Source organism: Plectropomus leopardus, chromosome 12 (assembly GCF_026936395.1).
Source record: "Plectropomus leopardus strain MGB_pleo_1.0 chromosome 12, ASM2693639v1, whole genome shotgun sequence".
Taxonomy (NCBI): Eukaryota; Metazoa; Chordata; class Actinopteri; order Perciformes; family Serranidae; genus Plectropomus; species Plectropomus leopardus.
Window position 1 is genome coordinate 33,013,638 of NC_142187.1, and position 25,516 is coordinate 33,039,153.

General features: G+C 37.8%; 1 protein-coding gene across 1 annotated transcript; it reads left to right on the forward strand.

Annotated features, from left to right (window-relative positions):
• Positions 1-277: 277 nt before the first annotated feature.
• Positions 278-25,119, forward strand: dis3l2 (DIS3 like 3'-5' exoribonuclease 2). Its single transcript, XM_042498235.2, has 22 exons — positions 278-294; positions 6,341-6,459; positions 8,475-9,232; positions 10,229-10,356; positions 10,498-10,551; positions 11,876-11,977; positions 12,093-12,276; positions 12,946-12,998; positions 13,430-13,659; positions 13,747-13,920; positions 14,912-14,991; positions 15,103-15,215; positions 15,420-15,527; positions 15,641-15,874; positions 16,303-16,382; positions 16,547-16,730; positions 17,004-17,090; positions 17,640-17,787; positions 18,069-18,199; positions 19,127-19,231; positions 20,017-20,121; positions 20,910-25,119. Exons 3-22 carry the CDS (start codon positions 8,500-8,502, stop codon positions 21,006-21,008), a joined length of 3,132 nt encoding a protein of 1,043 aa, XP_042354169.2. The 5' UTR covers positions 278-294; positions 6,341-6,459; positions 8,475-8,499; the 3' UTR covers positions 21,009-25,119.
• Positions 25,120-25,516: the final 397 nt, after the last annotated feature.

The following is a 25,516-nucleotide window of genomic DNA, read 5'->3' on the forward strand; positions in this document are numbered from 1 at the left end:
CACTGGTGGAGGTTGAGCATCCCACTCTGTGTAGATACTTCATGACTCCATCTGTTGTTGATCATTAAAAAACAAACGCGCAAGCATTGTTTTGTTGTCGTGCTTGAGTGTTTATGTGCACGTGTCCGTCTCGGTCTGCTCTGACATTCTCCAGGGAACATCAGGAGTCAGTCCTGGACTGTAAATGGACGTTGTGGTGTGCGGGCCCGCCCGGGGTGACTCGCAGGCCGTTGCCATGGCAGTGGAAGGTGACGACCGCAGAGATCTCCCCATGCTGCAGCCGCTGATGAGGATGTAAGTCTGTCTGCAGCCCTGCAGCATTTACAACCACATATTCACACACTGATCAATCTGAGCCAAATCAGCTTTATATTTGGACATGATGGGGAGAGATATTCATGAGCAGAACACATAATACTGACAAGAAAGTACCTCTAAATCACATAAATCTCTTTCATTCATTTTGTACATTGGCTGAAATGACTAAGCAGCCTCAGGGCCCCATCTTAAAAAAAAGGTGTGTGTGTGTGTGTGTGTGTGTGCTGGAGATGGTGAATTAGGCAAAGGAAAAGAGACAAGCAGTGCGAGAGCATCAGAGGGAAATTGAAGCAACTGCCTGCCCCATCTATTTCATCGTCTTTTACAAGCTGCACTGCCTCCCCTGGCCCGATGAATATTTGATAGGCATTTGCTGCTTCATCTGCATGCTTTACAACTTGAGTCCGTACAACCGCAACAGTGGTACAGAGGCTGCTGTACCAGCCGTTCTGTCACCCACGCTCTCTGTTCTCCCAGAGGTTCCTTTAAACTTCCTCAGAAAAGAGCAAAAGAAGAAAAAAGGCTCATGAGCAAAAGGGTTTCTCTCCTCTGATTCAGTGTTTTTTTGTTGTTGTTGCACATGCAGGAATCTGCCCTGCTGCCGCACCCATGCAGGGAGCTGCGTTTGAACTGAAACAAGTGAAGTTATTGAGATAACCAACAGGAAAGTGACAATGTTGTGCTTTTAGGGCTGTTTTTTTGTAATGATAATGAAGGCATTGTTTAATGCCCTGAATCTTGAGTTTCAGGGGCTTAAAGGGACAGTTCACCCCCAAAATCAGAAGTTCATAGTTTTCCTCTTACCCATAATGCTATTTATCAGTGTAGATAGTTTTGGTGTGGGTTGCAGAGTGTTGGAGATATCAGCTGTAGAGATGTCTGCCTTCTCTTCAATAACTAGTTGGCATTTGGCTTGTGGTGCTCAAAGCATCCAAAACCAAATTTAGAAAAGTCAACAGCAATGTCTCTTTCCAGAAATCATGACTCCGTGCCTCAGGATAGTCCACAGATCTTGTCATGAACAGTTTTATGTAGGAACTATTTTCTTGTATTGTCCATAGATGTATGCTTCCTCCTGTGTGGTGATACAGTTGGCAGGTTTTGTTCAGTGAAAAGGAAAATAATCCTTCATGAAACTGCTGAAGATAACCAACAGCCCTTGTGAGCAGTTTTGTGTAGGAACTATTTTCTGTCTTCCAAACTTTACCCATTAACCATATTACCATGTGGAAGGAACATGGTTTACTGAACATGCCTACTGGTAGGTGCAAATGACCACAAAGAGATGCAAAAGAACTGCAGAGAGACTCAAAATGACCTAAAAATTACATAAAACAACCACAAGGAGAAGCAAAACGACCACAAAGAGAGGCAAAAGAACTGCAAAAAGACTCAAAATGACTACAAAATGACATAAAACAATCACAAGGGGACACAAAATGACTAAAAAGACAAAAGAAATACCTCAAAAGTGCAAAACCACAAGACGATGCAAAACAACAAAGAGACACAAAAAACACCACAACTGCCCGTCAACAGTAATGTCTCTTTACAGAAATCATGACCCGTTTACTCAAGATAATCCACAGAACTACTTGTGAGCAGATTCACGTAAGAACTATTTTCTTCCTACAAAACTACATCCGCCAACCGTATTGCAAAGTTTTATAAAACCACCATGGCATAAGAAATTATGATGGAAAGACTAATAATGGACCTTATTTGCAGTTCAAGGTGTCCACAGTTTTAGTGGACACCTTGAAGTCTCTTGGTCTATGAGGAAATGCTTTTTGGGCTGCAGGGCAATTTATTTGCTGCAATACCACCAGTGACCACGGCGAAAAATGTGACGATTGCCCTCGACTTCCATCATATTGGAGAAAAGGCAGACATTTTTTATAGCAGATATCTCCAACACTTGACATCTCACACTAAAACAATCTAGACTGAGAAATTGCACTGCAGGTAAGAGGTGTTTTCAATTTGGGGTGAAATGTCCTTTTCAAACTTTCCACAGCTTTTATGGAGCCATCTGTCTTGACGGGATTTGAATATTTATGATTCATGTTGTTTATGTGCTCTTTCACCGAGAAAGTTTACTGTCATAACAGCATCTTCTGATGTTAAAAGCTTCGGTTTCAACCACAGCTCTCCATCTGTGCTAATGTAGAGGCTGTCAACAACATCAAAGCTCCTTAAGTGGGAAATAATTTTATATTTCGGTTGTCGTGCAGCTTCAGGAAGTGCCGTAAGAACGTCAGAGTTTATGGTTATTGACTTGGTTTTCTCCAAGTTTGATGGAGTAATTTCCCCTTTAATTAAGAAAGAAAGTGGTACAAAGTGAGACTTCACTATTGTCAAAAAAAGACAAATGCCAGACTAAAATAATCATGAAAGAAAGGAAAAAAAGATTTCCTTTGAACTTTTTGAAACCTGGATTGGTGTCAGTTTTCTTGTGCTATGTTCAGATGCCTTTAACAAGCTGTTTAACCCTTTCTTAACATGATTTGAAAATTGGTTTGATTTATTTAAAAAAAACATGGGGGGAAAAGTGATGACCCACTTGGAAAGAAATGCCCAAAAAATAGTGATAAGAAAATTACCTGCAATTTCATTTTTAAAAAGGGGGGAGTATTGATAGAAAATTGTTATTTTTCAAATATATATATATAAACTTTTACTGATTTCTTGCTAATTTTTGAGCCATTTCTTGTTAAATCCCCATTTACAAAGGGGGAAGGATTAATAGAAAATTATCGAACGACGAGAGGAAAATGTCCAGAAAATGAAATTTCTGTGTACTTTTAATTTTCATAATTTTTCTTGGTCATTTTCTTTTTGTTTTTGCTTTCCTTTTTTGGTTTAATTTCAGGTAATTATCCTGTAACTTTTTTTTTACTGATTTCTTGCTCATTCTTGCTGATTTCTTGCCATGTTTATGAAAGAGAGAATATCCATCTGCTCAGGTTTCAAGGGTTAAAATTATCTGTTTAAATCAACTGGTCCATTTGGTTTGGAGATACATCTGCAGATAACTCGTCTCACAGTAAAAATCTCCTGAACAATGAAGGAATCTAAAGTGGGACTTTGGGTGGTTGCAACCTGCAAACATCACCACCAGATGCCACTAAATCCTACAGACTGCTCCTTTTATTGGTCTCCCGCAGATTTAGCGATGAAAAATGTCGAGTGTTGCTCTTGGTAATAATGTCCAGTCATACCTGGCATCAGTACCAGTGCCTTGGTCCAGTACTAGTCCAGTATTAGTTCAGTTCTGTTTACAACAGCTGTTATACTGACATCTCTCAGCTGGAAGTACTGTTAAAACCTGATACAGTCTGTGTCTAATAGAGCAACAGCAGCCTTAATTAAGTCATGCAATTAATCCAATTAGAGCCTCACCGCGTTTTATGTTTGTCGCAAACTGCTGCACAGGTGAGTTATTATCAGGCACCAGATGTTTGCACGGACAGTCTGACTGGTTTTGTTGAAGTTTTTTCCATTTATTTATTTATTATATGTATGCATATGTTTATATATACAATGTACAAACTAAATCAGGCATAAAACAAATAACATCAACATAAACAATACAGGATTGCTGATAACATCAGTCGCAATGAGAGACAAATGACATTGTACAAAATAATTATACATAAATATATATAAATAATATCAACACATAAATATCTAGAAATTGCATCATAAATTAAATGAGACTGGAAATACACAAAACAAAAAATCTAACTGTTATGAACTTCAGTGATATATGACAGTGACAAAGCAGCAAAGCTCTTTAACTGTTTAACCCTTTCACACCTGGATCAACATTAGTTGTCTTATGCTGTGTTCAGATGTCTTTCACAAACATTTAAATTTCTGAAATCTAAGAAAATTGGTTTGATTTCTTTCAAAAACACAGGAAAAAAACATAATTAGGAACTTGGCAATAAATGTTCCATAAACTTAAAAACGATAATAGGAGACAAGGAAATGATCTGAAAAATAACTGGGGGATTATTATTTTTTTAAGTTTTTAAAAAAGTCCAGAAAACTGCATTTATAATTTTCTTAATTTTTTTCTCTATCATTATTTTAAATATAATTTTTTTTTCTTGAGGTCATTTTCTTGTTTATTGGGGGATTTTTTTTTTTGGTTTGTTTCTTTTTTTCTGAGTGCATATTATCAGGTATTTTTTTTGTAACTTTTTATTAATTCCTTTTTTATACTCTTTATACTATGTTAAAACGAGTCCCTCACAGCAGTTGAGCTCCTTCTTGCAGAAAACAAAAAAACAAAAATGCCAATCTCTACAATTGCCACTCTATGTCTTTTTAAGAAGTTCTTGCTCATGTTTGGGTCATTTCTTGTCTCCTTCCATCTTTTTCGAAGAAATCGAGCACATTTACTCAGCTTTCAAAGGGTTAATGACAACCACGCGTGAAGGCTTGTATCTGTATGCATCAGTGCTCGTGTGCGTTTTGCAGGAAATTGTGGGCCTGTTTCATGGTGAAACATGACAACCTCACCTAAGTTATATCCTCAGATGTCTGAAAGGCCCATCTGACTGCACACCTAGCCAAAATCATCCCCATATAAACCATCCCTGGAGAATTATTGTGTGTGTGTGTGTGTGTGTGTGTGTGTGTGTGTGTGTGTGTGTGTGTGTGTGTGTGTGTGTGTGTGTTTTTTTTTTTGAAGTAGGCTTCATGACTTGTCTTGTACTATGCAAGCAAATCCAGGATGAACAGACAGGTGTGAAATCATCCTGTCAGGAGAGAGAAAAGAAAATATCCTGCGAATATAGGTGATAGCTGAGGACTATATTCATCCTGGAAGATAACACGTGCCGTCACACACTCACATGCAGAAATCACAGACACATGTCTGTCTGTCTGTCTGTCTGTCTGTCTGTCTGTCTGAATGTTACCTTCCTCAGATCGGTGTGATCAGACAGGATGGGCCTCATGGGGCTGGATGGGCCTCAGTCTTTGCTACCCTCTAGAGGAGGCTTGTGTCCCTCTTTAGTTTCCAGTCAGGCCCATCCAGGAGTAAAAATGCAATTATATCCAGTAAACTATATTCATAATTCTCTTAATTACATATCTTAAATTAGTTTACAAAATTATTATGACTTTAAAGATTTTTTTTCCAGGTAATTTCTCGCTTTGTATATTTTTTGGTCTGTACTTTGTTGTTTATTTATTTAGCGTTTTGGGGGGCAGATTTCTGGGTCATTTCTTCTTTTGTTGCTCATAACCTTCTTCTCCATGTTTTTAACACAAAAGCCAACTTGGCCGGGTTTCAAAGGGCTTAATGAATACTTTAATTGTATTCTCATCTTTGCTGAGCAACAGTTTTTTTGTGAAAGGATTAAAAGCTCGTCCCATATCGACGCCTGTCCCAAATATGATGAGGTCAGTGATATAAGCAAATAGTAGCCAGGCCTATTAATTGAAGTTTTCTATTTTTTATTTATTTATTTTTATTTTTTCATCTTTGTCTCTGTCTCTGTTTAATCTATATTTGCACACACATATATATATACAGTATATATGTATATGTGTGTGTGTGTGTATATATGTATGTATGTATGCATGTGTGTATATATATATACGCAATACATATATATACATAATATATTTAAATAAATAGTCTTTGTTACCCAGATAAGCAGTATTTGTTATCAGTTTTGTTAATTTAACTTTTTGTTTTATAAATGCTGAAAAATCTTTTTCCATTGTTTTTGTATGCATATGTATTTATTTATATATTTTTATCTTCTTTGTCTCTATCTTTATTTACACAAACACGTATACTATGTATATATGTAATGTAATTTTTTTTTATTTGTTTGTTGTTGGATTTGTTCATTTAACGTAAAAATATGTCAGAAATGTAATTTGAATTAAGTTAAAATTTGAATGTTAACTTTATCTTTTTCCGTCGTTTTTTTTTTTTTTATAATTTTTTTAAAATCTTTTTTTATTTATTTTTTGTGCGTCTGTTATTTTCCGACAGCACTCAAACGCAGCCTGACTGTAACCGTTCATGACGTCACAGGAAGTGGATGTAGCAGTTAGCATCTCGCTCTGAACTGACCGGCAGCAAACTTACATAACTTTCACGCAGATAATAAGGTAATGTGTAAAAATGTTAACTTTGACAATCTTTCCGTCCACTTACGACTCGTCTATGGTGGTCAAGCTCGCGGTCTGTGTCACATACAGGTCGACATTTAACGTCAAACCGACGCCTGTCGTTGTAAATAGTTAGCATAGCTGATGCTAGTTAGCCTCTGCTAATAACTGTTAGCTAACGTGAGTTAACTGGTTTCAGCTCGGTTTTGTTTTAAAAAGCGGTCTGAGTTTTTCGCGATGTTAAAACCGAATGAAAATAGATCATTTAAAGGTTGTTTTCTCGTGTAATCACCATTGCAACGACTTTAGGTAAAATTTGTTAATTTTATTCATGTTTACTTGTGTAATGATGACTAAACTAACCACATGATGTAAGAGGAGCAACACATCAGCTGCTGAGGAGGAATTTTGGGTTTAATTTAAGTTCTCATGTTTTTAATTACTATAACATCAATCATGATTTTACCTTTAACGATTAAGTCTGATCTTACAAGGACAAAAGTAACAAATATTTGAATTATGTTGTTACTTTGATTTTTTTTTTTTTATTTTAATGGGGATTTTTTATTTTACCCATAAACAAAAAAATGAAGGTTCACATCCCCCTTTCTATTTTGTCTTAAATAATTTCAACTTTTTTGTTCAAACAAATTACAAAAATAAGTAACAGATTTTAAACTATTACAAAAATTATCCAGTAAAACCTTAGATGTGATATGAATTTGATTTATTTTGGTTTGCTTGCTTTTCTTTCTGTCACTGTTAGTTTTTTTTCTTTAATATGTTTTATTGATTTATGTGTCAATATTATTATTATTATTATTTTTTTTATTATTATTATTAATTATGTTCTGTGTAAAATGCCAATTATCTGTGCCCACATGTATGTTTTTGTTTGCCTCACATATTTAGTATATATTTTAGTCAAGTAAAGATGTGGGGGGAAAAAGTCAGCTGCTGAGGAGTAACTTAAATTTTCTTAAAAATGAAACTTAGATAAGGCAGTACTAGACCCCACCACTTTTATTAGTATGAAGGCCTGGAAGTATGAATGGGGTTTGTATCTTTAATGTTGTAGGAAATTACACAGAGATTGAATGGAGAGTATAGAAATGAGAATACTATTAAAACTGAAAATCAAAAAAAAAAATCAAAAATCAGTGAAAAACCTTTATATAGAGGTTGTTTTCTCATGTAATCATCATTGCAGTGTATCTTTATGTAATATTTGATCATTTTTAGTTATATTTGCATGTGTAATTGTGACTAAAATAAGCGGTATTGGTATTTAGCTTGTTCAAGATTAAAAATCAAACCAGTAAAGCAAAATGTGTAATGTGACGAGTGTTAATATGGAACCAAGTATGCACATATAAACTGTTTCTTTTGTACATTTGGAGATATAGGTCATAAAAAAATAAAATGTTAACACAATTGCCACCCATGAAACTCAAGATGTGAAAATGTATCTGTAAATGTACCTTGCATTGTTTAAACTTAAGTTAGTCTCATTTCTATACCCTCCATTCACTCTCTGTAGTTTGCCACAACTTAAAAAATACAAACACCATTCCCACTTCCATACATAAATTAACAATCAATTTCTTTGATTAACTGTAATTTACAAAAAGTTCAGTGTAATATGCACACTTTTTTCATTAAATAACTCTATCAGCGATCATTGAAATATAACACAGATACAGATAATCTGCAAAATGCCAAATATCAGATCCAGTAATCCAACAGGCTGATATTCTGTTGATCCCTACTGGAAATTAACCAGTATTACCTAAAGTTACATTAAAATGATGACTACACGAGAAAACACTGTGTCCCATTTTCTGTATTTTTAAAATCTCAAGATTTTTAGACAACCATTTCCTGTTTTTTGTCTATTTTGAATGCACTGAATTGCAAATAATGGCACCTAATTTAAGCCACCATTCCTGAAAGTTGCGTTTAATGACTTGTCTGTTAATTGTAGCTCTTACAGCAAATACTTTTTGCCTTTTCAGAGACGCTATCTTTAAGGATTGCCACATGGATTCTCCTCGGCAAACGAAGAATCTGGGTCGAGAGCCAAAGCGCAGCCAGAATCAGTCGAGCACTCCTCCTCAGAAAGACGCCTATGCCAGGCTCCTCAGCCAGCACTGCAGCAGCAAGTTCAGTCAGTATCTGGAGCAATATGCAAAGGACACAGCTTTTCAAAGGGAAGGAAATGGGCCAAGCACACTTTTCAAAGCCCAAAGTGACAGGCAGAACATACCACAGCGAAAAAGGGACCAGGTGCCATATGATTTCTCTGATTCGAGTGACTTCTCCCCCTCCTCCATGAAAAGCAGAGGAGAGGAGAGTTCTCTGTCTTTGTACATGGAGAAACTAAGCAACCGCAGCGCCCAGCAGGACTGCGAGAGGAAGCAGGGTGTGTCTGACAGACAGCGATGGGGACAGAGGAGGGACACGGCCACCAGCCACGATGGGGACGTCGAGTCCGGCGAGGAGCTCAGCTCTTTCAAACCCGATGATTCAAAGAAACACCAGAAGCAGCAGAAGAAAAACAAGGACTTAAAAGAGACTGACTCATTTGTTGGACGTCCCCAGTCCCCGAAGAAAGCAGGCACAGTTGGACAGGAGCAAGACAAGATGAAGAAGTCAAAGAAAAAAAACATGCCAAAGCAGCCAGAGGAGGAGAAAGGCAGAGAACGGTTTGACACTCAGATGTCAAGGCCAAAGTCCCCTCATGATAAAGACAAAAAACTGCAGCAGCCCAGAGGTAAACTCAAGGTTTTCTTTAATTCTCAGCAGGTTTATACACGTTATTATTATAATAACCAGGGAATCACCAGAAGCCCCACAATACAATATTATCACTTTACTTATACTTTAGTCACGATAAAATATTATCCGATTTTAAACATTTAGCAATATGCTGAATATTGTGATAATATATATTAGAATATATTGTGATTTATTGCCTTTTTTTATTGTAAATTATGCCCTTAAAGATAAAAATAATCAACATCAGTTCTATCTATTCAGATAAAGTTTCTCACTTCAGTAAGTTTTTTTTTTTTGCAGAAAGAGGAATCTTGTGAACTGAAAAAGCATGCGATTTAATCTGTATTTTCATTATTAAGTTTTATAATTAAAAAATTGATCCTTGGGGTCTATGTATCAATGCAATATTACCACATAAAATATCGCAATATTATGATGTATCAGTTTTTCCCCTACCCTAATAATAATAATGCAGTTTTTTTTTTATTTCTTTATTAGGAACCAGTACAAATTACAAATATGTTCAGTGTTTTTGTTTTTTAACCGTCCCAGCCCTCTTTGTGGTGTAATAGAACAGAAAACAAAGTGCCACCTTATATCAAAACCCCACCCAAAATATCTCCTCCACCTAAATAAATGATAATAGTTAAAAAATTAATAAAACAAAGATTAAAAAACTGGGATAAAAACACTATAGAAAAGACTCACACCAAGAAATTAGATTACAGGATCAGAGGAGGTCCAGAGAGCTAAGAGTATTTACATAGGAAATGTCGCAGATGATCCTCTCAGGGAATATTTCATCTTTTCTAATGATAAAAAGGATATTAAATCAGACAACCAAAGGAGGATTAGGCCTTTTCCAATGTAATAACATGTCTACGGGCAAAGATTGAAGCAAAAGCAACAATTTCTGAACATTTCAAATAATGCAGTTTTATATATTAGATGGTTTGTGGTGGATTAAATCAATGACTTAAATCTTTTTCAGCTTCAAGTGCCAATTCACCTGCTGACAAGAAGAACAAAGGAGGCAGGGGATCAAAGAAACTAGTGTTTGAATCCTACATGACATTTGAGGAGGTTTCGCAGGGCGTTAAAAGAGGAGAACTCATTCAGGTACAAACCCGGAGTCAAAGTTCCTGAAGCTGTAATAAAATCTAAAGTGAAAATGGATGACATTACTCAAAGTGATCAAACTATTAAATCTCACAAGAAACCGGTGGTTTCATTTCTAAATTCTACATGCTTTCTCCGCAGGGACCCTTACGAATCAACCCAAAGAAATACCATGAGGCTTTTGTCCCCTCTCCTGTAAGTTCAACCCAGGATGCATTTGACACATATTTAGCTGCCTCAACAACTTGATTCATTGATTTGATGGGTTCTTATAGCTGAACTTGTGTGTACAGGATGCTGCATGATAAAAATTAAGGATGCACACTAATTATCGGACCGATAAAACACAACAAGAGAAACATTTAGCAACTTATTTAGATCAGTGAACAAGGAGGAAATATACTGTCGAGGGTGGCCCTTGGCGTAGGAGATATACGAGGTCACCTAGAGCGACACGCTGGATGGGCGCCGCTGGTCGTGCTAAAAAAATTAAATAAATAAAAAAAATACCCGATAATAATTAGCTGTGCCTGTTAGCACCCTTTCTTTGTGTTCTGCCTTGAAAATAATGAATGAACAAATAAAAGGAGAAATAATCATAAACTCATTCCCCCGCTGGTGTCTCCGCCGGTGTCCGGCCCGGTCTCTGTCTCCGCCAGTGTCTCTGAATGTCCGCTCCGCTCTCATTGTCCAACAGGTGATCTCAATCTTTTTTCTAGGGCACAAAACTGTCCCAATCCGGCCCTGATACTGTCATTTATTAGCGTGCTAGCTGCTTACAGTAACCGGTGTAAGCGGCCGTCGTCTCCCCTCTCCCTCCTTCTGCTCCGTGTGTGTGTGAGGGACATGAGAGGACATAATGAGAGGACACGCTGGACGCGGTTTGAGTTCAGGTGTAGTGAGTGTCCAGTTCGGTTATGCTGAATGAATAAACTGATATCTGATGTTTGATTCCTTCCAACAACAAGCAGAACAGCATGTAAATCTGCAGAGATCACAGCAGAGCTGTTACTTAGGGACTGTTCTGTAGCTGCTGCTTCCTGACATTTTGGGGAATGTTCCTCTCTATAGTTTCTCTATAACTCAAACACAATATTATTTTCGGCATTATTTTTTGTACAATTCAAGTTGACATAAGAAGATAAGGGGAAAAAAAACAAAAGTAAAAATGACATTGGTTTTGCTCTTGAAAAATATGACGATTTTCCAGCCTTTTGTCTGAAATGTAGTTTTGCAAATTATACACCTGTACTCACCACATCTCAGCCTTTCTTACCCTCAGGTAATAAAAAAAAACCAAACAAAAAGAAATTATCGGTTATCTGTATCTTATCAGTCACGAGAAACTGGAAATTATCAGTTTATCGGTATCGTTTGAAATAATCATTATCGTGCATCACTGATAAATAAACCTCAGCCTGAGATTTAATCGTATCAGTCATTGCATTAACGTGTTTTTAAAGGTTAAAAAAGTAAAAGACAGGCAGGAGTAAGCTTTCTTTCTTTTTCATTTTCGCAGGATGACACACGGGATATATTTCTTGATGGGATCGTAGCTCGCAACAGAGCACTCAATGCAGACATTGTTGTGGTGCAAATCCTCCCCCGGGAGCAGTGGAAGGTACACAATGCTCACCTTTCCATGCACACTGTAGTTTTAGTTCGTAAGCCCCATGTTTTAAACTGTGGCATCAGCTTTTAAAAAATCATGATGACGGGTGTATGTGTTTGTTAAGGTTGTGAGGTCAGATACTGACTGTGAGGGCGCCAGCGAGTCAGAGACCCAGAAGGAAAACACGGTGCGAACGGCGCAGAAAAAGACGGCACGAACGCCAAGGCCTGATGTTGTTGTGGAGGACCAGTGCAGCGACCAGGAGGAACTCATCCGAAAAGTGCAGAGCACCAACATCACTGACACAGGTACAGATGTGATGGAGATGTTGCCGATTATAATTAACATAGCAACTGTGGTATCAAATTGGAACTATTCAGTAGGTATTTTATTTTGGTAATGGAGCTGTAAGGACTGATTCAAATTGTCGATCAACAGAAAATTAATAGGCAACTATTTAGCTAATCAAGTAATTGTTTTGTTGTTTTGTTTTTAGCAAAAAAAGTCAAACATTTGCTGGTGTCATGTTTCTTAAATGTTACAATTTGATGATTTTCTTTGTCACAGATAAAAACAAAAGACTGTCTAGATTTGGATTTTCGGACTGTTGGTGAGATAAAACATATCAAGTTAAGAAGTGACTCATACTTCTAGTTGAATATTATTTTTTATTCTAGTTGAATTTTTATTTGTGTGTCTGAAGCAATTAGTGTATATAACAAGGGATGACCCCGCCTGCAGGTGCTGCCATCGTGGGCTGGTAAAATGAGCCAGAGTTTGCTCAATAGTGACTTGATGTCAAACCCAAGTTTATTAAGATCCATGTTGCAGAGTGTATCTGCGCTAAATTTATTAGATTGCAAAGTCTACAGGAGGCTTTAAACAGTATTTGATCTGAAGCGAGTACCGATGCACAGAAACAAAAACAAGTTATTGTTCAGCTAATATAAGTTTTCCTTTTCATGTGATGGAAACAGAGGACCCCTCAACGCCACGGGCCAACGACGAAATACTCCAGAAGACTGCGAAAGTGAGCATTTCGCCTATCAGTTGTGCTGTTTTTCTTGCTTTCTTCTCTCTTGCTTTTATTTATAAAAATGTTCCAGATAAAAAATAACTGAAGAAACAGCAGGAGCATGATAAATAGGTTCTGTGTGACTTAATTGTATTTGCTCGAAGTTTAATATCCATCCAGCTGAAGGCCTGAGGAAAGTGTGCCAAGTAGCCGCAACAACTTAACAAATGATCTGTCTACTTCATAAATCTGCACATTTCTTGTCAGTGAAAGGCTTTTACAATGAGAAGAAACTACAAGGAGTATTTTGTTTTGAATGATTTCCTAAGATCACAAAGTTCCTCTTGGTCTTACACTTTTTCTTCGTTCTCTTGTGCTCAGGATGTTTGAATGAAAAAACTTGAATTAAAAGTCATCACTGTGCTTCCCTCATTACTGTCTGTCAGGTGGTGTACATTGTTGAAAAGAAACACTCCAGAGCCGTGACGGGCTTCCTAAAGTTCCTACCAGATAAACCTTTTGCCATGTTCTCCCCTGTCGACCACCGGGTGCCACGGATCAACGTCTTCCTCGCTGACTGTCCCCAAGACTTTCGTTCCCGCCCGGGCGACTACGCCAACACCTTGTTCATATGTCGGATTACCAACTGGGCCGCCGACAGCAACTTTGCAGAAGGGTGAGTGATATGTTCAAAGCTTGATGCAGGGAACCATTTCAACAGTTTAACAACCAACTTAAATATCTATCATAATTTTTCCTTCAGTAAACTCGCAAAGACGCTGGGCCAGGCTGGAGAAATCGAGCCGGAGACGGAGGGCATCCTGACCGAGTATGACGTCGATTTCTCCGAGTTCTCAGAGGACGTGTTAGACTGCTTACCCAAAAACCTGCCCTGGACCATCCCGCCTGAGGAGATGAAGAAGAGGAGGGACCTGAGGTAGGACTGTGGAGCCCACACATGCTTATATGGCTCTATATCCCTTTCTGTTTGGATGTGTTTTATGTGTGTTATGTTTTTTGAGTGGCAACATGCTAAAGATCCAGCTGTGCACAAGAGAAAAACATGAGCTCTATGGACCCCCAAAGCACTCATATATACAATAAGCACCATAACATTACTTCAAAGCTCTCAGTGCAATACAATCTCAGGTTAGAGAGGAGAGCAGTTCTTTTTCTATTTTTATCGATCATTTTTTGATGGAGAATTCACTTCACCCATGTAAGGAGCCCTTCACAAGATGAAATAAACATTGTATTCTCTTTGTTCAATGTTGCTGTTTTTCAAACAAAGTTAATGTTGTTTTGCTGATTTATTATGGTCCTTTTCCCCTTATAACAAGCACAAAGAAAAAGAATTACTATCAGGATGCTGATGTCTCAGTACCTAACTTACTAACTAGCAAGCTTATGTTGCATTATTTTGCTGATTTGTGCATGACGCATTTCAACATATTTCCATTTTGAGTTCCCCTGTTTGATAATATGTCACGCTTAAATTTGAACTTAAGTCCAACAGCAAAGTAGCAACACTTATAAAAACAAAAGATCACTTGATTGATTGATAGCATGAAACTCATGTTGTGAGCTAATAGGGAGCATCCATGCCTTTCTGTCAGGATCAGATACATGGCAAAAGTCATTGTGATAATGCAATTGTTGTCATTGTTGCATCTGTTTACATGAATGCCATCAACAACAACTGATGATGTATCAGGGTCTCGAGTAATTGTTCCATTTCGTTGGGGAAGATTTTAACCACCACCCCGTGTAACTCTGCTATTTCTCACCCTATTCTTTGTTTTTAAATGCTTTTTTTGGCGTTCGAAAACAAAATGCCGGGTCAGAAATAACAGATGGGATTGGACCAAAGGCTTAAGTTTCAGATGTGTATCTATGTGATTCATGAAGCACTGTTGTCTCATGTGTAGGAAGGAGTGTATCTTCACCATCGACCCTGCAACAGCCAGAGACCTGGACGACGCTCTGTCCTGTAAACAACTCCCAGATGGTAAACTACCTTCACCGTGATGATAATGAAAATCATTAACACTGATTAGAGATATAGATGGTGTTTGTACTTAGGGATAAGAGGTTGTGTTATAGATTGTCTTTTTAACAGGTAACTTTGAGGTGGGAGTCCACATCGCCGATGTGAGTTACTTTGTGGAGCAGGACAACACTCTGGATGCCGTCGCCAGTCAAAGAGCGACTAGTGTGTACATGGTTCAAAAGGTGAGCGCTCCTTGACTCTTAAAAATATTAAAATACGCTACTTTGCATTGTGTCATGCTTGAAACTGCTAGATGATCTGACCCAATTTTGTCGCATTATACAGCTTTTTTAAAGTTTATTTCTGACTAGTGATTTCTCTGTTGTAGCTCAACAAACATATACTTTATTTTTTAAGCGCTCTATGTTTTGTTTGTCACTGCCCAGGTGATCCCCATGCTGCCGAGGCTGCTGTGTGAGGAGCTCTGCAGTCTGAATCCTCTCACCGACAGACTCACTTTCTCTGTCATTTGGAAAATAACACCAGAAGGGAAGGTATGAACATTTAAAATTCATGGACGACTTTTTATCAGCAGTCAAAGCTCGGGTTGTTTATATGTTTTGTGATTTATCTGACTGGTTCCACTTTACTGTCACACCTCCTTTAGATCCTGAGTGAGTGGTTCGGCCGCTCAGTCATCAGATCCTGCATAAAGCTGAGTTACGACCACGCTCAGAGCATGATCGAGGCCCCTGAAAAGATGTTTACCGCTGAGGAGCTTCCGCCCTGCGACCCTGAGCACCCCATCGATGAGATCCATCAGGCTGTGCTCAACCTGCACTCCATCGCCAAGAACCTCCGAGCTCAACGCTTCTCGGGAGGAGCCCTCAGACTGGACCAGGTGAGTCCTCGTTGACTTGGGGTCGACTCCAGTCTCTGTGGTACAGTTTCTTTTCATAGTTAAAGCAATAATGTGTACTAATAAAATGTCTAAAAACAAAGAGATCTATGTTATATATTTTGTTGAGTTCGCCGTCTAGCTCACCTGGTTGATCAGGCGCCCCATGTACAAAGGCTACGCTGTTGCCACAGCAGTCACAGGTTTCAATACGACCCACGGTCCTTTGCTGCATGTCTTCCCCTCTTCCTTCCCCCAAGCCACCCCTGTCCGATCAAATAACGGCAAAAAAAAGATGATTTTAGCTGGCTAACATTATTGAGTCCAGAAATAGTTTTGTTACAGAAACAGATGGAAACAACACCCAGGTTATTGAATTTGTTCGATTTCTAACCTTATTTTCTGTACGTGCCTTTTGTTTTTTGTTTCAGCTGAAATTGTCTTTCACTCTGGACAAAGAGTCCATGATGCCTCAGGGCTGCTACATTTACCAGTACAGAGACAGCAACAAGTGAGTGATAAACCCCTCAGATGTGTCTGTGTCCCTTCTTTTTGTCTTCCAGCATTAACATTAACAGGACATGACACATGCACAGTCTTTTCTTAAAATATATTTCTGTTCACTTTGTTCTGCCGTCTCGCTTTTTCACGAACATTAATAACCTTGTTCTCCAGGTTGGTGGAGGAGTTCATGTTGCTAGCCAACATCGCCACAGCCAACCACATCTACCGCAAATTTCCTGAGCTGGCCCTGCTCAGACGCCATCCTCCACCGAAGGCCAAGATGGTGGATGAGCTGCAGGAGCTTTGTGACCAGTTGGGAATCGACATAGATCTCTCCTCTGCAGGAGCGCTGCATGTCAGTACTCATAACGCAACAAACATGGATGTGAAGTACTTAAGATTTCAGAAAAAGTACAAATTATGTTGGTTTTATGAATATTTTCTGAGTGTGATCAAATTCAAGCGTCCCATTTTTTTGTCCATTGTTGTATGAGTATGTTTCCCTCTCAGTGATATCACAGGGGATATGAAGTAATTAAAGAAGCTTTTGAGTAATTTGAACATGATGTCAAAGAAGAGCCCTTTTTATTAATGATTAAAATCTCTTTTCTGCTTTTTTAACATGCAGAAGAGTCTCAACACCACTCTGGGCGATGATGAGTACACCACTGCCAGAAAAGAAGTCCTCACCCACATGTGCTCCAGACCCATGCAGGTTAGAGCTCAGCGGCCGCTGCTGACCGACACTGTCCATTTTATTCATTTGATCATTTTTTGTGGAATGAATTTGCCTTTCAAAGAATGAGTTTCTTCAAAACATGACGCCCACGGTCATTGAAAGTAAAACATGTAGCTCAGTAATAAGTTACTTTAAAGGCATGGTTAGGATTTTTCTAAGTGGGGTTGAATGAGGCACCAAATTGACCACAGTCAGTGCATTCGGTACGATATATGTCTGCTAGCATGCCTCCGGTTTGGAGGAGCAGGCTGTAGAACAGAATCAGACTTTATAGTCAATTAGGGCTTGCAGATAAAACAATAACGATATCAATCACGTTATAACTTTTCTTCGATTGAAATAAGAGACGTAGTTGATACAGTGTCGCATTCCAGCCATGTTTTGACAGACAACACGAACAGCCAATGATAATAAGAATAGCACTGCGGCGAACGTGAGACTAAAACTGAATATGTACCATTTTAACCTTTCCAGAAATATTTGTGCATATTTCTGTATTTAATGTGAATTATTGGTGTTTCCCAGATGGCGTTGTACTTCTGTACAGGCGTACTGAAGGAGGAGCATGTCTTTAAGCACTACGCCCTCAATGTTCCTCTCTACACTCACTTCACTTCACCCATCAGACGCTACGCTGACATCATCGTCCACCGGCTGCTGGCTTCTTCTCTGAGTGCGTACCTCCTCTGTTAAAATCTCTTTAGGACACACAAAAACAAACGCACACATTAAAACAAATAACGGACTGTCCTGTTTGTCCCACACAGTGCTGCGGGTGTTGTGCAGGACACAAAGCAGCCTCAGATCTCACACTGAGCTGATGCATTGTTTGAGCTGCTGTCTTTTCCATTGTTTCTGATCTCTCTGCTTCTGTCTGCTCTGACTGTGCGCGTGTCAGTTTATTTTTTTTCTGCTCATACTTATAATGTGTGTGTTTGTCCATTTTACTTGCAGAATGTGGGCCCCATTTGAGGCTGTCAACACAAGAAGTGGAAAAACAGGCATCACACTGTAATGAGAAGAAGACCGTGTCCAAGAGAGTCCAGGAGCTCAGCTCCGAGCTCTTCTTCGGAGTCTTTGTAAAGGTGGGTGAACACATCGCAACATGCTGTCAACAAGTGGGACAGACGGAAAAACATTATTATTTAAAATTTGATATAATATATTTCAAACATGAAAAAATAAAATAGAGAAATGATTATACAAACAAGCAGACAGACAAAACAACCCCAAATCAGATATCTACAATTTTTCATGATTATTTATAGAAAAAAGAGGAAGATAAACTAGCAAAAATATAAAGTAACCAGATAAATAAACAGTAACCCTGTTAACACCTGGTGATTGTCAAACCCCTCTTTATCCCTGTACCTCATGAAAATTATGTTTTTATACATTATTTTAAAACGGTTCATGGACATTGTTTTAGCTCCACATTAAAACTGTTCCAGAGCTTCATCCCACAGACTGATACACAGAAATTTTCCCTGGTTGTACGAACGCTGTAAGTTTTGAAATGAGAATTTCCCCTCAAAATATTTGTTTGCTTTTCAAGCTTTAAGTTAATTTTTGTCGTCTTTGTTTCGGTGGCTATCATGTTCTAAAAATTACAGCTTTTGCATTAAATTCTCACTCAACCACAACATAAATTAATTCTTTATGAAATGTGGTTCTACATACCTTCTGTTATCTTCACTTTACACCCCGAAGTTTTAACTAACACCAAACTCCATCTATACGCATTTTCACAATATGAGACATTTGTCATTTAAGTTCCAGAACAATTTTGTTTCACATTTCATATCATTCTGTAGTTAGAGTAATATTTTTGGCTCTGACCCTGGATGAATCTTGAGTTAAAGCTTACGTAATATCATCCTCAAAAGAAAAATGCTCAGCAGTTCATCTGGATGCCTAAAATGTCAAATAAGCCAGAGTTTAAACTCTTGATTTCCGGTCTGAACCACACTGACATTGTACTGATGTTTGTTTTATTGTTCTGCGCTCCACAGGAGTGTGGCCCTCTGGACTCTGAGGCCATGGTGATGGGCGTGCTGGATCAGTCCTTTGATGTGCTGGTTCTCAAATACGGAGTGCAGAAACGCATCTACTGCAAGGTCAGCCCCAAAACACTCATTTCACAGGGTACAGTTTCAGACCACATCCACACTAATACTTTTTATTTTCCAGTGAATTGCAGTATATGCAAACCTTTTTTGTACCATTTCAGAAAGAATCTCTGTCGATACTTACGTGCATGAAAACTCATATCACATGACCGTTTATGTGCACTGGGCATGCACGTACCGGTGTGAGCAGGAAGCAGATTTTCTACTCTTCAATTAGTGGCTTTTACACAGAGATACAGGGCCACAATGAAGACCCCCTTTTATAGAAGTCCCAGAGTTTTTAAACTAAAACAGCGTCAGCAGCGTTATCAGGTTTTTCAAGGTCTTAGGGTTTCTAAAAATGCCGGACTAGTGTAGATGCTAAAGGTCGCCAAAGTTATGTATTTTTGAGACGAAAATGTATTAGTGTGGATGCGGTCTCTGTGTTTGTGAATTTGTGTATAAACTCAATATAAAGAGAGCAATTTCACTTTCAGCTGAATATAAATATATATTTTGTGGTATAATTATTTCATGTAGTGATTTTAGATGTCGCCTTTTGTATTCTCAGAAACAATTTGGTCCTAATTTCTTTGCAGTTTCATTTTGCCGTTTACATAATGACAGATACTGTTTTGACTGTCAGTTACTTTGTAATTTATTTCGCAGTGTTTGTTACCAACGTAAAGCTCATTCAGGAGAGAAAATGTTTCTAGATTGACGGTGGTTTGACAGAAGGTCAAGTGACAGTTTCTTCTGAAACAGTTTGAAACCATTTTTGTGTCCGCCTCCAGTCTGTCGTGGGCCTGGACTCGTTCCACCATCGTAAAGTGGGGAAGAAATCAGAGCTGACTCTCGTCTGGACATCAGAAGACCCAGAGAAAGCCCCAGTAGAGCAGGTGAGAGCCGCAGACACTGAAAATGCTTCTGTCACGGTGAAGCCTGTCAGTAGGAAAACAGACATATTATTCAATATAAATAAAAATATAGGATTTAATTTCAGGGTTTTATTGGCTTATAAATCTTTTCTGTGTGACCCTAACTTTGAGAGAACCCTAAAAAAATGTTTTGAATTTTTGGCAATAAGTCAAAACCAAAAAAACTTAAAAACTTAAACTTAAAACGTTTTTTAATAAATGGGCGTGACGCCTTCACATTTTAACACAGTCTTCATCACAAGGAAGTGCAAAGACATTAAGCCGATTTATTAAAGTGTTTTCTAACTTTTGTAAAACCGTGCACCCTGGAATTTTTCTGTCTTATTGACAAAAAACCAAGTCTAACCTCTCCGTCCTTTTTTTGTTATAATTTTTATCCTTAAATCCAAAGAGCACCTGTTTTTGAAACTTACACATATAAAGAAACTCTCTTCAGACAAACGTATAAGAACTTCAAAACAACTAATGTGATAGTTACGAGACACAGGGGCACAACAATGTATGCAGCCCTGTTTCACAGATTATTGATTTAAAATATAAATTCTCAGAGTAACTAACAGTACAAAGATTAAAAAACAGAAAAACAAGATTACTAGCTTGTTCCCTGAATTGTTGGAGCAGCTACTCTTGGTAAGATGGTCAGAAAGTGTCTTTGGCTTTGTAAGTTGACCGACGTCAATATAATAATAATAATAATAAGAAGAAGAAGAAGAAATAGTTGCAATAATATTCTTTTTTTTCACTTACAGGTAATTTCGATCTTCACGTTAGTGGAGGTGCAGCTCAAAGCGGACGGTGCACCCTTGAAATACAGTGCGGTGCTCAAGAGGCCTGAGGATAACGAATAATAAACACGTAGATGTACTGTAAAGCACGCCGACATTGCACATTTTCTTTTGTTAATCGGTAGTTTAGAAGCAGTATTACTGTGGTAAAGCAAAGGAATCACTCATCAGGTCAGAGTCAGATTTCAATTTAATTCAAAAAACTCTTTTTGCTCTTAAATTAAAGACCCATGCCAGTGTTTTTCATGTGAGCCCACTTACTACAAATTATCCACACACACATACATGACTGCTGCTTATTCTCTAAATTATATTATTGTGATAAATATTTCTTAATTTGCATTTAAAGGGCCTTTGCAGCCAGCTTTCCTTTGGTTTTTATTTGTTTCTGTGATATATTGAAGTCCAGATAGACCTGAAACATCAAGATCTAAGGCACAAAGGGCAAGTTCTTCAGTAATTAATAGAAACTAGAGGGCCACTCAGCGGGAGAAGACTTCTGTCAACACCAAATATCTTATCTGGCAGTGTCCACAAAAGTAAAAAATCATTAGTGTATCTACCCTGTAAGTTGGATTCACTCCAAATATTAATGGGTCTTTTTTTGGCTCGTGCTTTACACCAGTTTTAATAAAATCAGTTTTAATGGCCAGTATTTTATCGACAATCCTGCTGACAAAAACCGAAAAGAAAACACGACCTCCGTGGCGTAAATAATGGCCATCTTGAAAGTAGAAAACCTTTAAAATTGATACACACTCACAGACCCTGATGTGATGAGATTTCGCTTAAGGGACTGAAAAGATTTTGGTTGTTGGATACGATTAAGACCGGAGAACTATACTTGAGACTAATGATCAAAGTAGTCACTGTTTTATGACTCTCAGGGCTGGGACACACGCTCAAACACTTCTGAAACACTTTTAAAACACAAGTTACTGGCTGTGACTTTAGTGCTTACTTCGTGCCGACGTCAGAGAGAGCGGAGTGCAGAGGTGACAGCTTCACTCACGCTTTAACCGCACTTTCAATGTGTCTACATTATTTAAAAAAAAATTATTTGAGGGCGCAAAAAATGCAGCATGTGTAGGGGCTCTTACTCACATTGGGTGATGTGTATGATTTATAGTAAGTGGTTAAAAACACTTAAACACAAGTAAATGAGTGAATTTTAAATTGAATTGTGACCTGATCTGATGGTGACAGAACTAAGGCAGCAATGACTTTTAATTTGCTGTTGATTTATTGGCCTTTATGAGGACGGTTTTGATGTGATATAACTGTTGTACACAGTCTGATGCATGAAAACTGATTTTCAGTTTAGTTTTAATTGCTGGTCTCCTGCTTTTGTTTGACGAGAGAGTTTTATTTGTGTTTGCAAAGCAATAGAGAATACCACACTACTGAAGTTTACGCAGCAGGCTAAGGTGGTTTAAATAGAAGCTGTTATTGTTTGAGTGAAGCTACATGGATGAAACAGTAAAAATGTAGCAGTAATAGTAAGATAAAAACTTTTACTATATCTGATTCATAAAGCAGGTTTATTAACCCCTTATTTAAAAAAAAACATGCTGGGGAAAAAGGCAATGATTTAACTTGGTAAAAAATGCCCTGCAAATAAAAATAGTAAAGTGACAATATTTTTTTAAAGGGTGTATCAAAAAAAAAAGCCCGTAAATTGATATTTAGAATTTGTTGATTTTTTAAAAATAATTTTAAATTATAAATTATAAATTTCAAAATTTTCTGCACTTTTTTGGAGTCATTTCCTTTCGGTTTTTAATTTTCTATTTTTGCTTGTTTTCAGGAATTTTTCTCGTAACATTTTTTTAAAATTTCCAACTAATTTTTTGGCCATATCTCATTAAGTTGGTCATTGCCTTCTCCCCACTGAAAGAAATTTAACCTATTTCCCAGGTTTCAAGGGTTAATAGTTGCTTAAAAACATAATAACAGTCACCAAATGTCACCATGGAGTTTTTACATTGCCGTATGTATTTATAGTGTTTTATAAAGGAAGAGTTTTAGATTCTTCTGGGTAATGAAGTACAGCTCATAGGACTTTTCATGAGACTTTTGCTCTTAAAGCAGAGTCTCATGGATCTAACATATTGTTCTAGTCTAAACTGAGGCACATTGTTTTTTGTATTATCTGTGCAAGACGGGCCAAAGCTTAATAATTTCTCGTCTGACTGTTTTTAACACAAAACATAGGACTGACTTGAATGTGAATTGCTGCTGAAAGAGGTTGGTGGCCTTGAGATCTTAATTAATTTTCTGTTGGCTCTTTTGAGTGCTTCCAACTGTTTTTTTTTTGTATGCTCAGACTTTATTTGTGCAGCACAAAAAAACTCAATGGACCTCTTTAATATCCACTGTGAATTTCAGCCTTAATTTAATCAAGTGGAGATGAAACAGAATTTTAGTGAAGCTGCACATTTTAATATGGTTGTAGGCCTTTTTTTGTTTTTTGATTTAAACTGAGGCTTAGTCCACATGTATATAGGTATTTTTTTTCTTTTTTAAGATTTTTTTTGGCTTTTTGGCCTTTTATTTGATAGGAAAGCTGCATCGTGAAAGGTTAGGAGAGGGGATGACATGCAGCAAAGGCTGTGGGCTGGAAATGAACCCGTGGCTGCTGTGGCTGAGGCACATGGTGAGCATTTAAGTGCCCCGTATTTATTTTTATTTTTTTATTATAGTTTTTTTTCTACGCATGGCCTTCCATCCATACACAAACTGTGTTTTAGGTCACTAAAACATACCTTTTGTAATGCTCCTCCCAGGGTGAAGATGTCAAGAAACTCAGTTTTCAGTGTTGTAATGTCGACAGAAAACTGAGGGTTTTTAAAGTCCGTCTTTATACACAGTCTTTGATCTACATAGGGAGCGGGTCCTCATTTTAGGAGTCCAGCATGTTTCTACAGTAGCCTAGAGTGGACAAATCAAACACCGGCTCAACATTAACGTTTTTGCATTTTTGCGTCCGCCACCAGAGTTAGCAGCTTTTCCGCAAAAGGCCGAACAGCATCAGAGAAACTCAGATTTATTATTTTATTCTGTGTTTTTACCGGTTTAAATCACTTAGTCTGTTTGTTTTGGAGAGGACGAGACCTCTGCAGATAATTCGGCTCCTAGTTAAAAATCCTCCCGAACACCGAAGGAATTCTAACCAGGAGTTGAGAGAAGTTTTAGCTTGTTGTAATCTGTAATCCTCACTGCTAGATGTCACTACATCCTTCACGCTGCGCATTTAAGTCTGTTTTCGTTTGGACGGAGATTTTCTGAGAGGCCGTACACACAGCAACAGTTCTTGCACGAAATGTTACACTTTCATTTCGGTTAAGCCTTTCGTTCACACGGCAGTTTGGCGGCTTGAAAACGTGAAAACTTGAAAAGAGTGTCAAAAACGCCACCCCCTTCTGTTGCTGTGTAAACTGGCGATGTGCGGATCCTGTGAGAACGGTGACATTAAAGCCGCACTTCGTGCATGCACGTGGTGTGTAATTACAATATTACACCACAGGCGTCTGGCCTGGCATGCATACTACATACTTTTCCATTTTGAGTAGAGGCGTTCTCGTCTAAACGCGCCTAAAACAACGCTGTGTGGGCGGGGTTTTTCTTTTAGAACAAACGAGGAAAAACAGTTTTTTAAAAATACCCGTGTACGTGTGGACTAAGCCCGCGTCAGTGTGCCTCTATTTGCTTCTCAGTGCTATTTGGTATCATACAAATTAGCTGCTACGCCTGCACATTTTTTGGATTTCAACTCCCTTTTATTTGACAGACTGTTTTTAGTGTTACGTCATATTTTTTCTAATACATTAACTTATGTTTTTAAGTTATTTTGTTTTACAGGGACTGACAGTTTGTGACAGGAGCTTTAAATGTATTTTAAACCAGCAAGTTAAATGCTAGTGTAAAACATCTGTGCTGATTTAGTAGGAAGTGTTTCCGTGATTAGGACTGAAATCAATAATTTGCACACATTGGAGATCCTGAGAATGCAGTTTAGTCAAAGGAACAATTTCTGTCTTCTGCAAAGTTTTTGTGACATGTAACTTCTGGTCTGGTCAGTATTTAATGTGCATTTGTACTCTGCTAAACCATCACACAGAGCAATAGATATTTGTCTCTATAGGGAAATAAATACATACATGAATGACTCAAACCTTTTTTATGTTGAGACTTTTTTAACCCTCAAGGGCCCGCTTTAATATTACACACAAAATGTACTTCTTAGAATCAAGCTTTAAAAAATATCAAACATTTATATTATTTGCCACTTTCATTGAGTATTTTTTTAAAACTAACATCAGTCCTAATCATAAATATCAAATATTCATTAATTTTCATGATTTTAACCCTTTAAATGCCAGGTTTTTGACGTGATGCCACTTTGTTTTAGATGGAAAAAAAAATACAAAAAATAATTATTTTCAACATGCTAAGTAATTTTTTTTCACACTAATACTGCTGTGCACACAAAATGAGCTTTCAAAATCACACTCTAAAAGTAGTATAGATTCATATGTTTGACTACCTAAACTGAGTTAGCTTTTTTTTAA